General features: G+C 42.7%; 1 protein-coding gene across 1 annotated transcript in view; it reads left to right on the forward strand.

Moving 5' to 3' along the window:
• FBXO38 (F-box protein 38) overlaps positions 1–17,685 on the forward strand; it is a 69,593-nt gene that overhangs the window by 39,388 nt on the left and 12,520 nt on the right. Inside the window, exons 14-18 of the mRNA XM_075209599.1 lie at positions 1,443–1,613; positions 7,836–8,492; positions 8,619–8,716; positions 13,843–13,945; positions 15,135–15,301. Coding sequence (XP_075065700.1) covers positions 1,443–1,613; positions 7,836–8,492; positions 8,619–8,716; positions 13,843–13,945; positions 15,135–15,301 — 1,196 coding nt within the window. The remainder of the gene's footprint in view (positions 1–1,442; positions 1,614–7,835; positions 8,493–8,618; positions 8,717–13,842; positions 13,946–15,134; positions 15,302–17,685) is intronic.

Here is a 17,685-nt window from a genome sequence, read left to right on the forward strand (position 1 = left end):
TTATAGATTGCGTTCTTATTTTTAATCCCTAAATGCATAACCTTACATTTATCTTTGTTAAACCTCATATTCCATTTGTCCGCCCAATCCTCCAGTTAATTTAAGTCCCTCTGTAGAGAAGCTACATCTTGCTCTGATTTTATTAGCTTACAGAGTTTAGTGTCATCTGCAAAAATAGAAACTTTACCCTCTAAAACATCACCAAGGTCATTAATAAATATATTAAAAAGGAGTGGCCCCAGCACGGAACCTTGAGGTACTCCACTTAAGACTTTTGGCCAATTAGAAAATGTTCCATTTATCACAGCTCTCTGTTCCCTATTCTCCAACCAGTTTTCGATCCAAGTAAAATTGTTGTTTCCTAGGTCCATGATTTTGTAAACCAACCTCTGGTGTGGCACTGTATCAAAGGCCTTTGCAAAATCTAAGTAGACCACATCTACTGTGCTGCCCTGGTCTAAGTTCCCATCAACATCCTTGTACAAACTAGATTAGTTTGACATGGCCTATCCCTCACAAATCCATGTTGATTCCCACTAATAATAATATTGCGCACCAAGTAATCCTGAATACTATCCCTTAATATACCTTCCAGTAGTTTCCCCACTATTGATGTCAGGCTTACAGGTCTATAATTCCCTGGTTGTGATCTCTTCCCCTTTTTAAACAACGGCACCATATCTGCTATTCGCCAATCCCTTGGTACTGAGCCTAATATCCAGTTTCCAAGGGATAGTTTGTGGTGTTCAAAAGGAGACCAGAACATACAAACACTGAATGGGTCTCGTCATATCACTTCTGGAATATCGCAAAGGAGCTCTTTCAAAACATTGGGCACCATTTTCGTGGAGTTCCAGTGTTCATTATAGAAGCTGAAATTTTTTAGGAGCCAATTAACATCCCAGTATATTTTTGAACTGTGGGTGTTAACTGGAGAAAACCCACACAAACATTGGACTTTTTTGAATGTGCTGGGCTGCTTATTGTTTTGAGACTGGAGTACAGAACTTAGTCTGTCACAGTAACATAGGAAGCCAGCACTCAAAAATTCAGTATAAAAAATATTTATTACATATAAACAGCAGCAAACTGTAGAGCAGAAGTCAGAACACGGATACAACCATGGACTGTTTGGTGCTCCTATGTCATGTCACCTTTTATCATAGCTCTTGATTAAGGTTATATAGATGCACTCAAACTGCCGTTGGGTATATCAGTGTACAAGTATAGTTTGAGATATATTGGTATGTGTGTGTGTGTGTGTATGTATATGTATATGTATATGTGTGTGTGTATGTGTATGTGTATATATATATATATATATAATTTTTTGTTTCTCTTGCACACTTTCTATATGAAAGACTGTGGAAGAAATAGAATTAAAGGTGCAATGTTATCTTTTATGGGTATGGGAGACCTTTTGTTATTTGTCTGTTCTGCAGGACCTAGTGGTTTGCAACCTGTTGTAAAGGCCGCACCAATCACAGTCCACGATTCTGATAGTGAGGACGAAGATGATATTGTCGGTGGTCCCAATGTTGGTAGCACTTCTGTCAGTTATCCCCATGAGGAAGATAAAAGTGACCAGTTGACAGAATCCCAGGACAACTCAAGTGAGTATGGTAGATTTTTAACATTGCTTTGAATTTCTTTCCTTCATTCTACACTTCTAGGAAAAGTGGACCTGCTCCCCATTTGTTTATTTAGTGTGGACATTATATAGAATAAGTAACTTTTTTTTTACAGAACACAAAGCACTTTGGGAGTGATGATATAAACATCTGATTACAAAGATATCCATTGCTAGTAAATGGGTAATCAATTTAAATTTGTGTCTTTGCATTGTTGGTGGATGGAGTATATGTATGAGAATAATACTTTTTACAGCAGCACCGCTGGGATAACAGCAACTCCTATGCAGTGAATGTGTATTTCCGTCTACAGGATCTTGTGCCTGTATTAAAGACTGGTTCAGCCTGCCACAGCAGTCATTACAGTCAGCTCTCATCAGTCCAGACTTCTTAGGGCGCACAGTTTAACTGGCAGGGGGCAACAGAATATTGCTTTTTTAACATAAAGGGTTTCAGAAACATGCAAGTGTTGCAACTTGTCTTTAATGGCTTAGCTTGATCATTTACACAGACAACATGGCTTTCAATTCTGCCAGATTAGCAGCCAGATCCTCTGTCATTTTGGTGGTGAAGCATCTGTTTCAAATCTTGGTCAGTGGACAATACCTCCATAAAGGTCATTGTGTATACTGCTTTTTTTTTTTTTAGGGAAAGCTATTCATTCCTTCCTCAAAATAAGACTCAAATGAGTTAATTTCTGCAGCAAGAGTTCCTTCTCTTTGTGGGTTAAATACAGTCTTGGTTCTGTTTCTTGAGGGCCCAAATGGACTACTTGGTAGCAGCACAGGCCAATAAGATATTCTTTTCCTTCATACAATTTATTCATTTCAGAGACCTGGAGCAGAGGAATACTATTCACTTAACCTCTGTATCCATCAACCCTTGAATGGTTGTTTGTCCTGGATCATAACATATTGCAGGTTTTTACTCCAACCTCTTTTTGGTACCCAAGCGGTACAGATCCTTTAGATCTAACCAGTGTTGGATCTAAAGGCATTCCACAGATTCCTTCCACAAGAGCAATTCAAGAATCTCTCCCATCTGTGGTTCAGGCCTTGAGGGATGGTAATTATCTGGCAACCCTTGATATCAAGAGGACCTCTGCTTTATTTTCCTGGATGCTTTCTTTTGATCGAACATCCGCTCGACAGATCTTTACCAAGGTCAAGCTCCTTGTGTTGCTAGGTGGTCAGAATTTTGTTTAGGATCTGTATGATGCCCTAGTAAAGGCCCGATTCAGGGAGCTGGAGATTCGCCAGCTTGCTTTCCAGCTCCTAGAGTCGCATGTCTAAATTATCATTATCAATAGGCCTAAATTGTTTTCAATCTCCATCGTATACCTGGACTTCATCCCTTGATGCGGTGCTTTAGAAAGTCTTGTTCCATGGAACAAATTTCACTTTATTAGAGGTAATTTTCTCTTGTCTGACCAACCTGTGCACTGCCATGCAATAGTGCTTAAGGACAGCACATCATAAGGCATTGACGGACTGAGTTTGTAGTATAATTAACTGCTCGTCCCATTTCATGAGCCATAGATGCCTCAGTTGGCTTATTTCTATTTCGTCCCCTACCATTAGATTTGCACTTGTTTTCAGTCATCTATTTGTATTTTTGTTTTATCATTTTTTAATGGAAATACAAACCATTATCCTCCTTTTATGTTGGGTTTTCCAATATGTGCACATATTTATCTTTCCTATTACATTCTCTTCCTGGAACATGTATAAGGATTACATATAGCTTGAACCACTCTTACTGATTTGTGTTTATATCTTAAAAATGTCATATTTTATTTGAGTCCTTTCAAATAATCCAAACTACCTGCTTTTCACAAAATTTTAAGTTAAAACAATAGAATAGGGTACTGTGGCTAAATAGAATGCAGTGAAATTCTTCTTACTCTAATACATATCGGTGGTAGTCACATTAGCGATACTCAGATTGCTATCCGTTAATTTCTACAAAATATTGCGATTATTATCGGGCTTATTACAATGAAATGTAGATTTAACTTAAAGACGCAGTAGATCCCCCGACATGGCTGGACTCCGATATTTTGAGGTACTCTGTCGGCAATGTAAGCATCGGTTTTACCCAACCCATACATATATTAATCATAGTACTATAAGCAATACCCTTTCTCATTGTTTGTATTCTCCCTATTGTTTGTATTCTCTCCTATGTCAATATAATTAATGTTCTAACAACTTGTTTGTTATGAACTACCTTGTTGGCTAAAAATGTCTTGTGTTCTAACTCGCACCTTATAGTGTCTATCCCAACATTGTTTCTAATTTTATCAAAGTAGTATTTAAGCAACATTCATTTGTGTGTGTGTCTATATATAGACACACACACACACACACACACACACACACACACACACACACACACACACACACACACACACACACACACACACACACACATATGCCCCTCTCTCCCTCCCTTCCCCCTGGTGGCTTCACATTGACCACGTCGGGTCTGGTTCGCAGACATTCAAGTGTGGCGTCTACCACTTTGCAACGAACTGCTACTACAGGGCCTGTTTCGGTTCCAGGGCCTTCATTGGCTGGCTTTAACGGCGTGGCTATTGAAGCCAGTCTTTGGCGGGCAAACGCTTTATCCACCAGAGTAGTGGACACTGTGTTGCGAGCTTGGAAGCGAACTTCGGACATTTGAAGACAGGTTCCGTCTGTGTTGTTGCTGGCTTATAAGAGAGGACGGCCGGCTACTAAGCAGACCATCGCCAGGTGGATGACATCCACCATTAGGCAGGTCTATGTCACGACAGATCAACCTGTACCTAGGCATATTGCCGCCCATTCTACCTGCTCAGTGGGTGCTTTTTGGGCTGCACGAAATGGAGTTTCAGCGGATCAGCTTTTCGGAGCAGCCACCTGATCCTTTGTCCATAACTTTACTAAGTTTATTGTTTTTGCGTCCTTTGATGCCAGTTTTGGCAGCAGTGTTTTGCGTGCCAGGCTCTCAGACCAGTCCCTCCCTTAGTTGGCTACTTTAGAAAGTCCACATGGCAGCAGTGTCGCCGAGATGGGATGAAAGAGAGAGGAGGATTTTTACACTTAATAAATTCTTTTCTCTGAGTTCATCTGGGGGACACAGCGTTCCCTCCCTTCTGCTCTTTTCTTGGTTGTCTTGCCAGTCCTTGGGGTTTTATAAATACACTGAGGATGCATGGGGTTGCAGAGGGGAGGAGTCTGTAGGTTAATTAACTGTTTGAGTGCCGACTTCTAGCACCCTTCATAAAACCCTATGGTAGCAGTGTCCCCCAGATGGACTCGGGAGGATTTTATACTTGTGATAAATCCTTTTCTCTGTTTACAGATTATAAAAATAAAAAATAAATAAAAAATAAATAAAAAATAGATTTTTTTTTTTTATATAGCCGTGTGGGCAGCATGGTTGCTCAGTGGTTAGCACTTCTTTGTCACAGCGGTTGGGTCATGAGTTTGATTCCCGAACAGCACTTTATCTGTGTGGCGTTATTATTTTCTCCTTGAGTTTGTGTGGTTTTCCTCCGAGTGCTCTGGTTTTCTCCCACGCTCCAAAAACATACTAGTAGGTTAATAGGCTGCTGACAAAAGTAACCTTAGAATGTGTGTGCGTTAGGGAATTTAGACTGTAAGTGCCAATGGGACAGGGGCTGATGTGAATTACAAATATTGTACAGCGCTGCAAAATTGGTGGCACTATATAAATAAATGGTGACTATATAGCACCAATAAATTTATAGGAGAGATAAAATACAATGGGGCAGCTTCTGACTTTACTTTTAATATGTAGGTATATTCGTTTAAGCGCTATAATGTTTGCAACTTTGTTGGCAAGATGTCTATCATTTTCATAGATTGCAATATATTAATCAGTGTCTGCTTTTGTCTTTTGCAATAGCATTTTGCATCTGTGTTGGTTCAAATGTTAGTGTTAAAACTTTGTTGCCAGTGTGTCTATAATTTGGGCCAGTCACTTCCTTGTGCAATGTTCCTGCCTTTTACAATACCTCAGTATAGGCATATTTGTTCAAGTGCTGTAATATTATCCTCCTTTTCAATCTACAGCTGCACGTCAGTGATGTTTCTTTTATTCTTTCTCTGCTGATTTTTAGACAGGTTTTAGTTTGTGTGTTCATGGCCTAGGTATCTGGGCAATTCATCTTGGTGAGCTCCATGGTGACTTGGACCCCTTTTTACTTCTATGTGCTACTGTAAGTTTTGTCCAATGCCCAAGATTTAATCTCTAATACAGAGGGCTCCAAACCCTCCATATTCAGTGTGCATACCTAATCTGTGCTAAGTGCATGATGAAATTTCCCTTGGGAGAGCCTGACTTTGCTCTATACACCGCAGCTGCCAATTGCACCTTCACGAGCTATATACCTTGCAGTGGTACCGGAACTATTACTTCTCGTCTTCTCTGTTTCTCATTGCAGATGTGGGGAGAAGGTACTAGCACAACTAATCTTACCGATTATGCACCCTCCTGGGAAGATCATTGGGCTAGTCTGATTCAGAATTTTCTAAGTTATGGAAGGCCTGTAGCTAAAGAATAAGCTTTCTCCCACTCCAAAATTATTAGACTTTTGAAGAGTGTATTGGATGAATATGAGGGTGATGAAAACAACCAGAGATGAGGGGGAGGAAGCTATAGTTAATTCAGCTGGTCCTTCGGAGTCAGACAAGTCTTTTCTGTTACCTGATTCAGTGAACTATATGAAGACAGCAGTGCTTATGTCTTACATATCGAGGCTGGGCCTAATCTTTGCAGTCCTGACTAACACCTTTTTTAAGAAAAGGACATATCAGTTGGCTTTCTTCTGTTTCCCCCCCACACTCCTCCCCATGCTTTTTAATGAGATTGTTTTGAAGGTACAGATGCTGTGCATTGCACTGTTCCTGTGCACTCTATCTCTTTGCCCAGGGATATCTGGAGTTATGGGAGACTTCACCCACAGTTGCCTTTCCGGTATCTCACTCCCCTAAACAATGCTACAACCCCTCTTCTTGTTTTGACATCCTTCAAGGACTCAAATGAGAGCTTGAGAGAACTTCTCAAAAACCTCATTCTGCTTTGGACTCAGCACTTGGTTCAGACTGACCCAGAAGCTCTTGGAACTGATTGACTTTGTCAATAATTCCCGATGGCTTCCTATTCTGCCAGACCTGAGTTCTAAAGATATCTTGGGGTTTGCAAGAGGTTTTTCAACTGGTAACCTTCTTTTTTTCCTGAATGCTCATCTGCTAATATTGTGGCTATATTTGTGTCAACACTCTCTCCGGAGGTTAAAGTATTTGCATTAAGTGGTCCATGCCAATAATTTTTTGCAATGTTAACTTTGTCCTGAAGGCCCTAAAAGGTGTCCTATTTGAACCTCTACATTAGGACCCCTTGTCGTTTTATGCTTGAAATCTTACTTTTTGCCTTGCTGTTGTTTTTGCTATGCGTGTTTCTGAGTTGGCATCCCTGTTGCACTAATCCCCTTCCCTATCATTTCATGAGGATAAGAGTTTATGACCGTTTCTTACAGCCTAAAGAAGTCTACGTTAAGCAGGAGTTTGATGTTGCTCTGATGGAGGCATCAGATTTTTACAGCAAAGACATAGCGCTTCACATCTTGCATGGGGTCCAGTGATTGCAGATATACAACTCCAGTACCCTGTAATGATGCATACAATTTTACACCTCTTGGACAGAAAGGAGGTGTATGTCTCCATTTGTAGCAGGTGGATTTGTTTCATGGATTGAGAACCAGTGCCCTCCAGGTGGTTTCCTTTTCCTGGGATGTGCGTCATGAAACTTTGGCAGTATATAGGTCTGCAGAGTGACCTCCTAGTAGTCTCTTCATACTTTTGCCAGATTTTAGTAGGTGCCTTCTGCTGTAAAGTTCTCAGATGGCCTTTTTGACCTTCAGCATTCCTTCCCTTCCATTTATGGCTGGGTTTAGGACATCCCACCCTGTGAGATTGTATTATATACTGTTAAATTGTTTTCTCCGATGCTTGCAGGGGGACACAAACTGGCCCACCCAAACGTCAGAAAAAAGTATTTAATGGTAGAAAAAAAAACTGCTTGTGCAAATTCGTGGTTAAAAGAAAGTGTAAGACTTTACAACTCTTGCCATTTTTGTGTCAGTTTTTTTTTTATGCATTTTATTTTCTTACCATATATTAATACTCTTTACAGCTGTAAGTGGTAAAGGGAAAGCTCCCTTGCGTAAAAAGTGTAATGTTGCAATCAAGATTCCGACCGAGCAGACGGTGCCAAGTGAAGAGAGTAGCTGCGAGAAAGGCTGTCAAGTAACCAGTGAACAGATTAAAGCTGACATGAAAGCAGCCAGTGACCCTTCTGAGAGGATCAAAGGTAAAGATTGCTCCAGTGAGGTAAGTGCAGCTGGCGGAGTAATAAATGCCAATGACCCTGATCCCCAGAATATGGACAGCTATCAGTCTTTGAATGAGCGTCATGATGCTGCTGACGAAGAAGATTTATGTACATGTAATAAATCAGAAGACTGTGAGCTCAGTGCTGCTCAAGGACAAGAACCTGGTGTATTTTGTCCCCATTGCTCTAAAAATATGAATCAGGAACAGTCCGAAAGGCGAAACAGTGGCAGTTGTGAAGGACAGAAGCCCTCAACTAGTCAGTCCCCTCCAGGAAATGGATGTGAATATACACTCAGGACTCCACAAAGTGGGGCACACAGGACTAATTCAGGTATAGGGGTGGATTCTAGTGCATCACCTGCATGCTGCCGGACAGAGCAGGACGTACAGAACTTGCAGAGGCCTCTCACAAGAGCTCGGACAAGACTTTCTCAGGTGTCACTGATGTCTGATGGGGGTGAGCTTCTTACTTGTTTAACTATTTAGCAGAAAACTTTTGGCAGTGTATCTTGATTTATTTATTTTTTCTCCTTTAAGCGTCTATAATGCAATTTAATTTTTAATATTCTTGTTTTTTTCCAAGAATCAACACCAAGAAGTAGAAAATCTGTGAAGAGAAAACGTACAGCAGATAAATCCACAAGCACCAGTGATCCAGTCATTGAGGATGACCATGTGCAGGTAAGATTGTTTCTAAGCAGTATAAATTCCTTTCAGCTTAGCACATTTTGTTATTTGTTATAGAATACAGCACGCTTACCATGTATGCACTATCCTACTCACAGTGGAAGTGCTTATGTAGCACTAGGTATGACACATGCACTTGTACTAATCTTTTATAATAGGTTCCCTATGCTTCTACCTCCGGTTCTCTTTAGGCTTTCACTGTATAATGTTAATAGGTTTACTCTATAGTTGAAGAGATCCAAGCAAGGATTGCTAAGAGTAGTATATATTGTGGCATCTAGGTTAAAAGAATAAATAGTAATAAAAAGATTCACTCACGAAAGGGGTTTTTTTTTGTCTGGGGGGAAAACATGAAAATCAATTGCTCTCCTGTCCTGCAGCGTCTTTATGCTCCCTTCGTAACCCAGATATGTCTTCTTTCTCTTTCATCCTATCTGGGGGACACTGCTACCATGGGGTTGTGTGAGGGGAGTGGGGTGTGGCACTTAACTAGTTAACTTTGTTAATGCATGCTGCTGACAAACCCCTCCCCGCTGCAACCCCCTGTAGCGTCTTCAGTTTTAGTTGAGTGCCCAAACAAGTTACTCACTTATGCTAGATTGAATTTTTTTTTTACATTTAATATGCTTTATTTGACTTAAAAATTTTATATTTTTTTTTATTCCCTTTCGGAGGTGTGCTCTGTCCTTCACACAGAGCACACTCATTTACGAAAAGAAGCAGCTGTCAGATAGCCGGACAGCTCTCACTGACGGCAGACAGTTTTTTGTTTGTTGAAGCTCAGTCTCACTGCCGACAGGTGGCTTATATAAACCGCTGTCACACTGATCGTTACTAGGTTACCGGTGCTGCCACAAGTGGTAGAGCTCCGGTAACCGCTGGTGTCGGAGGCTGCCATTGTTGGACTATACCAAGTCCTCTCCTCAGAAAAGGAGGGGGGGGACTTGGGCCTTGTTTTCAGCGGCCGGCTGAAGCGGCGATTACTGCTTAGAAGGAAGCAGTAGATCGCCTTTACAGCCACGGTGTTATAAGATGGAGCAAGTGCAGGATGGGGAGAGCTAAGATAATGGAGCTTCCCCGCCTGCAGAGAAACTTTGGGCTCTCCCAAAAGTGCCAAAAATCTGCCTGGAAAAAAGGCAGCAGATTCTTCTCAGAGAATACCAGAGCTGCTGACAGACCTTTCCTGCTTCAGACAGCTTAGCTTTGGGAAGGCCAAGTGCCAATAATCTTTTTATATACTCACTATATAGAGATAGGGGGGTATTATCCGTACTATCCTCTCAAGCACCTCCTACTGGAGAACCGGCTTGATCGACATCATTGTTCAGGGGGCCTAGATCGGTTAAACTATTTCTTAGAGGCGCTAAGGCCTTTACCCAAGAAAAAGCAACACAGACCTGCTAACCCTCTTCTGTCCCTCTCTTATTCGGAGAGATCCTCAGAAGAGGAGGGTGAGGTATTAGAAGACTCTGATCCCGCACAATTTATGGACCCAGAGGAATCTCCCGGATATCAGGGGATTGATGACCTGGTGGTAGCAGTACAGCAGGCACTGGGACTTCTAGACCTAGAGGAGACTAGACCTACAGATCGTAATCTTTTTAAAAAGGTCAGAATGCAGGCGATCCGTTTTCCTCCATCTGTGGAGTTGAAGGAGATTGCAGAAGAATCCTGGAAACAAACTCACGCAAGGTTTGTTATTCCATGAAGGTACCTGGCTCTCTACCCACTGCAGGAGGATGATCTTAACCATTTGGAACAGGTCCAAATGGTTGATACGCCAGTGGCACGGTTATCTCGCCACAACACTCTCCCTGTTCCAGGGACAGCCTGCCTGCAGGATTCCACTGACTGGAAGATGGAGACTTTCTTAAAGTCCACCTACATGGCAGCAGGTACTTCATTTAGACACATGTTTTCATCTGCCTGGGTTGCCAGAGCTATGGAAACATGGGCTGATCAGTTAGTTACAGGTCTGCAAGATTCAGACTTTCTTCCCCTTGCCCTTCATCTCAAGGAGGCTTCGGGGAACGTATATGAGGCTGCCCAAAACGCGGCTTCCATCTCTTCCTCTTTTTCCGCAACAGCAGATGCGACCAGCCCTATGGCTGAGATCCTGGGATGCGGACACTGAATCTATGAAATCTTTGGAGTCTCTCTCCCTTATTCAGGCGGAGTGTTATTTGGGCCTGAATTGGACAGCATAATTTTCCAGGCCAGAGGAGGCAAAAGTACCTTCCTACCAGTCAATATTCCAAACCCTAGGACACCCAGGTTTGGCTCATTTAGACAGGCCTTTCGGGGGGGCTTGTCTGGTCGTAGCCAGACTCGCAGGTCCAGACCATCGGGCAACAGAGGACACTCGCACAGAGGTTGACCTTCCTACTCCTCTACAAATCGTCCCTCTTCCAAGCTCCCGGATAGACCGGCAGCTTGACGCTCGCCCCTCTCTTCTCGCGGCGGAGGGAGTGTGGGGAAGTCTGCTTCCGTTCAGAGATCAGTGGATCATGATGAGAGGTTACATTATAGACCTATCAGGCCCAGCCCCTCATCGGTTTTTTGCAACCACCTTGCCCCATGACCCACAAAGAAAACAGACAATGCTCCTCTGTGTTGCCTCTCTCCTTACCACGGGAGTCATCTGGGAAGTTCCAGAACACCAAAAAAGACAAGGTTTCTACTCCAACCTTTTTTTGGTCCGGAAACCGGATGGCTCCTTTCGCCCTATCTTGAACCTAAACAGTTGAACCTACACCTGCAGGTGGTCAGATTTCGGATGGAATCCCTCAGGTCGGTTATCAATGGACTGGAAGCAGACCAGTTCATGGCATCGATAGACATCAAAGATGTCTACCTCCACGTTCCTATCTGAAAAGGACATTAGGCTCTTCACAGATTCACAGTAGACCTTCTCACTACCAGTTCAGCACTCTTACATTCGGCCTTGCAACAGCACTAAGGATGTTTGCAAAAATAATGGCGGTGATGGCGGCTTGTCTTCATTCCAGGGGTGTGCAGATCAAGACTGCCTCGGCTCACCTGCTTGACCAGCATCTACAGCTCACCATCAGGATCCTGGAGATGCATGGGTGGCTCATAAATCGGGCCAAATCCCAGTTAACGCCTTGCCAGAGAATGACTTTTCTGGGACTGATAATGGATACTAGCAAACAGAATGTATTCCTTCCAGAAGACCATTCACGATCCTTGCTGGACTCTGCAATTCGAGTTTTGTCCTGCCGCAGACCGTCGGTCCTCTTATGCATGCGCTTGCTTACTAGGAAAGATGGTGTCGACCTTCGAGACTCTCCCTTACGGTCGAATTCACTCTCGTTGTTTTCAATGGGAATTCTTAAAAAAAAAAATTAAAAAAAATGATCAGGATCCAATCAGAACTTAGAACGCCAGTTGATTAGTTTGTCACCACAGGTGGGACAATACCTCAGATGGTGGATAGCCCTGGACAATTTGCTAGTCGGCAGGTCCTTTGCCCCATGGTCTTGGATTTTAGTATCCACAGACACCAGCCTTCAGGGATGGGGGGGGGCAGTGGCTCTTCATTTGAGACTTCAGGGGCTCTGGTCCACTCGAGACCTCTCTCCCCATCAATATATTGGAACTGAAATTCATGTTAAAGGCCTTACAGGGCGCCCAGTCCATCCTACAGGGCGCCCAGTCCATCCTGCAGGGCGCCCAGTCCATCCTGCAGGGCCAAACGGTCGTCTGCAGTCTGACAACGCCACAGCAGTGTCGTACGTCAACAGACGGGGGCACCAAAAGTGCAAGAGCAATGTAGTTGGCGACTCAGATCTTGACCTGGGCCAAAAACCATGTTCCCTTAATCTCCGCAGTCCTTATTCTACGCATCCAGAACTGGGAAGCCGACTATCTAAGTCGGCATGCAATTCTGCCGGGGGAATGGTCTCTTCACCTGGAAGTCTTTCAGTCTCTGGTCATTCAATGGGAGACGCCGAACTGAGACCTAATGGCATCTCGTCACAACCGAAAGGTCCTACATTTTTGCTCAAGAGCAAGGGACCCCTTGGCAGTGGCCGTCGATGTGCTGACAATACCCTGGGACTTCAGGTTAGGATACCTAATAGGGCGGTCCTCAGAACAGTTCCTACTTTCCTTCCAAAAGTAGTGTCCGAGTTTCATGTTAACCAAGAAATAGTTCCAGTGTTCACCGAGGAACCACAAGCGTCTGGAACAGGCTCTATGGAATTTCTAGATGTGGTCAGAGCTCTAAGAATCTATGTCCATAGGACATCAAAGATTCGCCGCACGGATTCTTTCTTTATTTTATTTGACTTCTCAAAACGAGGATGGCCGGCTTCCAAGCCATATATTGCTAGATGGCTTACGTCGACTGTTAAGCAGGCTTATATCAATGTTAACCGACCTGTGCCAGATCGTATTGTTGCCCATTCTACCCGTTCGGTTGGCGGGTAGAATTTACCAATTCAATGTCATTGCGTCGACAGATGCCAGTTTTGGCTGTAGTGCTCTACGTGCTGGGCTGTCAGAGCGGTCCCTCCCTTAAGGGGGCTGCTTTAGAAAGTCCCCATGGTAGCAGTGTCCCCAGATAGGATGTAAGAGAAAAGATAATTTTTATACTCACGATAAACATGTTTCTCTGATTCCATCTGTTGGACACTGCGTTCCCTCCCTTCTGCTTTTCTGCTGTTTGGTCTTTAGTTGGTTATCTCCCCCTTCCTTGGGGCTTTATACTTAAACTGAAGAGGCTACAGGGGGGTTGCAACGGGGAGGGGTTTGTCAGCAGCATGCATTAACAAAGTTAACTAGTTAAGTGCCACACTCCACTCCCCTCACACAAACCCATGGTAGCAGTGTCCCCAGATGGAATCGGAGAAATGGATTTATTGTGAGTATAAAAATTTTTTTTTTTTTTTTTTTTTTTTTCTTTTTTTAATTTCTATCCAGATTCGTTTATCCTTGTAATGTACGAAGTAATACATTTAGTATCTGTGTCCACCAGGTGGCCATGGTCAGTAGTTCTGATATTATTCCTCTGCTCTGTACTCTGCATTATTTTACACAGCTAGCACTATGTATAGCAAATTCTATAAACTTAATTTTGTTTTGTTTTTTTTTTGTAGGTGTTGAACCTTAAATCTAAAAATCTTGTGGGTATTACACTGACTAACTGTGGTATCACAGATTTGGTTCTAAAGGATTGCCCCAAAATGATGTTCATCCATGGTGAGTGCATTGCTAGCGCCTTTAAAGTGGACATGTGTGGCAAAATGGGGAAGTGGTCCTATTGAAGGATGACCACTATAAATGTTTTTCTATTAAGATGGTCGAATATGGAAATAAATGCTATGCAAGTTTACTTGAAATACGTATGTCCCATGTGAAATTTTCTCCTAGATGAAGTAGAAAAAGTCAGATAAAGATAATTCCTGGACACTTGTAGCAGACATTAAATTATTTGATGTAAACTCCACGCATTATAAATAATAATGCACCTCTTCCCCTAACTAAAAACCTATATGATTACAAGACATGTCAGTGGCTTCTGTTGTATTTCCAAATTACACATTATGTGCTCTGTTTCTAGTAGGTTGCTAAGAGAGAAAAAACAATGATCGCGACCATGAAAACTTATTTCTCTGTCATCCTCTGGTTTAGACTGATCTTCAGAACACAGCTGAAATCAGTCAGGGAGGAGGAGAATGATATGATGCAGGGGTCTTTTTTATTTTTACACCTCCCCCAGGAGCCAGCATCCTAGAGGACAGTTCCCCTGTGCTGCGACTGTGCGTAGTGCGGGCCTACCTTTGATGAGGTGGCCCCACCTGACCCTGCTTTCCAAGTGGAACTCTGGCTCTGCAGCGGCCAGGCCCCACCAGACAGAAGCTGACCATCTTTTTAACATCCTCTTCCCAGTGCTGGGAAGGAAGACTTACCGTGCCACTCTCCCGGTGCGGTCTGGTGTTGCTCTACCTACCTGATGGTGCAGTAACAGCATCAGGCCCCCAGCTACAACCTGTGGCGGAAGAGGTGCAAGGCCCCAGGAAACATCCCACGCTGGGAAGCAGGGTTGCGGCAAACTGAACTTACATGGTACTTTTTCCCAATTCAAGTTTGCAGACAGCCCTGCAAGACTGTCTGCACTAGGGGACCAAAATTCAAATAAAAAAATAAAAAGAAACAGGCTGCCAAGGCAGCTCGGCAAAAATACACTCTGTCCTGAGGGCACTCTAAAAAAAAAAAAAAATCCCTGCAGGATGTGGAGGTATAAATAATTCTAGCAATTAAATGCTCCTCCCTCTTAAAGTGCCCATATCCTGAAGGAGGCTCTATACCCCATGGCCCAGTGCCCCCCATGTACTAAGAGAAGGATTTAACGCAAGTATAAAACCTCATTTTTGCATTTATATTTCAGCAACACGATGCCGTGTCCTGAAGCACTTAAAAGTAGAAAATGCTCCTATTGTCAATCGCTTTGATTATGCACAGTGTAAGAAACTTAATATGGAACAAGTACTGGACCAGATTCTTAGAATGCCCCCTGAGAGAAACCGCATCATTTATCTACGTCCCATGCAGCAAGTAAGTCTCTTACAGATATCATACAGAAACTTGAGTTGTTCTAAAAACAGATTTTGTAGAGCTCTTCTTGTTGATTAAATTAAAGAGTTTTCCATGTATGAGTGATGCTTCAGACTGATTCACAAGATTTTGTTATACACTAATTGAGAATTGAGCTAAGATGTGCACCTTTCCGAACTCCGACTTTAATATCTGGTCACACATTATGATGTCTTAAATAAAGAAAAGAAAATTCCTTTTCCTGATCATTTTAAAAACAGTATGTGCAACAAATTAAATAAAGTGGTTCAAAAGACCTTAATTCAAAGAGGTCTGATTCCTTGGATACATTGACACCATATATCAAATCCCCTAAAAGGATTTATTGACACAGCACCCAAACACATTAGTGTTTCTGTGTAGAATATTCCCAGAAATCACGAACAGCACAAAACAAAATCCGCAAAATTCAGTCCCAAAACTATGAGTGCCACCTAAACCTTGTATATTTAATTAAACCATGTAAGCTAAAGAATAAAAGAGTGGCTTATAAGTTTTAATTTTTCTTACTGCAGTGTCGAATTTTTTGTGTGAAAAATTGTACTTTTGACTTAAATTTACAAAAACCCTCAATACCAAATGGAAAACCCCTGAAATATAAAACCATAGACATGCTGAGTGCATCGGTACCATATATTTCCAGGTTTAAAAGTGTGTGTCTGGCAAAATGAACGAAATATGAATGTCACAAAAAGGCTTAGGTACATGCATTGGAACAATGTTGCTGGTGGATACATGTTAGTGGGTCTTTGGGATCATTGATTTGGAAGGGTGGGTCCAGGGGGAAGGGATACCCTCATTACTCAAGAGGGATAGTAATTAAATAAACGTTACTGCTCTAGCCTCTTCTAATGCAGTCGATTGTGGAGTATATTTGCAATTTTACTTTTTACAGATTAGAAGTTACTCAAAAGCAGTTACTGTTACTAAAAAGTAATAACACTCATGCATCCGTTGCTTACTAACATACAAGGCCATCAACAAAATTGCACCGACATACATCTCCTCACTTGTCTCAAAATATCTCCCAACTCAACACCTCTGCTGTGCACAAGATCTGCGTCTCTTCCACTTATCACATCCTCCCATGCACGGTTACAGGACTTTTTTCTGGCTGCACACACTTTGTGAAGTTCCCTCACTCACACAATAAGACTTTACTCTAGTCATCAAGCCTTCAAACATTCTCTGAAAGCACACCTCTTCAGGCAAGCTTATAATATTCCTCAACTACCCTCCTTATCTGGCTTGGGCAATGTAAAAAGTTCAAAATCGTATCTTTTTTATTAAAATTTTTCTTTTGGTATGCTTTGGTGTGGGGTTCAATTATGCAAATGAATCTGACTGTAGCTGAAAGGTACAGTCTCATTTTCTGCAGTAATAGGATTTGTCCTGGTGATTTAACTGAATTGGGGCATGACTTCAGTGTGAAACCTGAATGTTCTTGATTTAAAGCTGAATATATTTTGTGACATGCTTAAGGAATTGATAGGTTACATTCTCATTCATATTGGCTCATTGCATACAATGGTTGTCTCCACTATGTGTAGGTAACAAGTGAACATATGAAACATTTGAATTATTTGGCATCCACAATTTCTTTGACAACTGTACTTAGGAATTCCAAGTCTCTGCCACGGGTCCAGACTCCCTATTTCTCTTTCCTGCCATTGGGGGACACTGCAAGACATTGGGGTATAGTAGTGGGCTCAGGAGTCTTGTCACTTTAACTGCTAGATCTTTGGACTCCTCCCCTGCTATGACCCTCCTCTCCAGAGAGATCCTCAGTTTTTTCTAAGTGACTTGGAGCTTAGGTCAGTGGGGTATAGGCCCCTGCCTATACTCGGTTAGTCTTATAGGTTTCCATGTTTCTATTTTCTTTTTTCCCTTAGGTGCAGCGCAGGGTTCGTTGTAAAGACCCAGAACAGTGAGTAGGACTGGGGACCCCAGTGCAGGTAAGAGAAGCCTGGTGCTCTTTCTTACCTGGCACCTACTGCCGGCATTCCCATAGATAGTGGAGGGGGGCTGTTTGAAGAGAACCCTGTTTTAGTGGAGGAAATCCGCGGCCACAGTACCCTGCCTCACTAGCGGTCAGATGGAGGGAAGCTATATCAGCCTCTCCTCCACTGCCGCTTCCTATGCCGGCAGGTCCCCGCTCGCCCCTATGGCAACGATCAGATATAGGAAAGGGACATAGCGGCGCTCACACTCATTTGGAGGTGAGTTAGTCCGCTTCAGGTAGCGCGCGCTCCTGTGCATTTTTATTAATATAGCGCGCACCCAGCATTTCGTGGTCGGCCATTTTGCGCGGTCTTGATTGGGCCAGGATGCGGAGGCAATCAGGG

Source organism: Mixophyes fleayi, chromosome 4 (assembly GCF_038048845.1).
Source record: "Mixophyes fleayi isolate aMixFle1 chromosome 4, aMixFle1.hap1, whole genome shotgun sequence".
Taxonomy (NCBI): Eukaryota; Metazoa; Chordata; class Amphibia; order Anura; family Limnodynastidae; genus Mixophyes; species Mixophyes fleayi.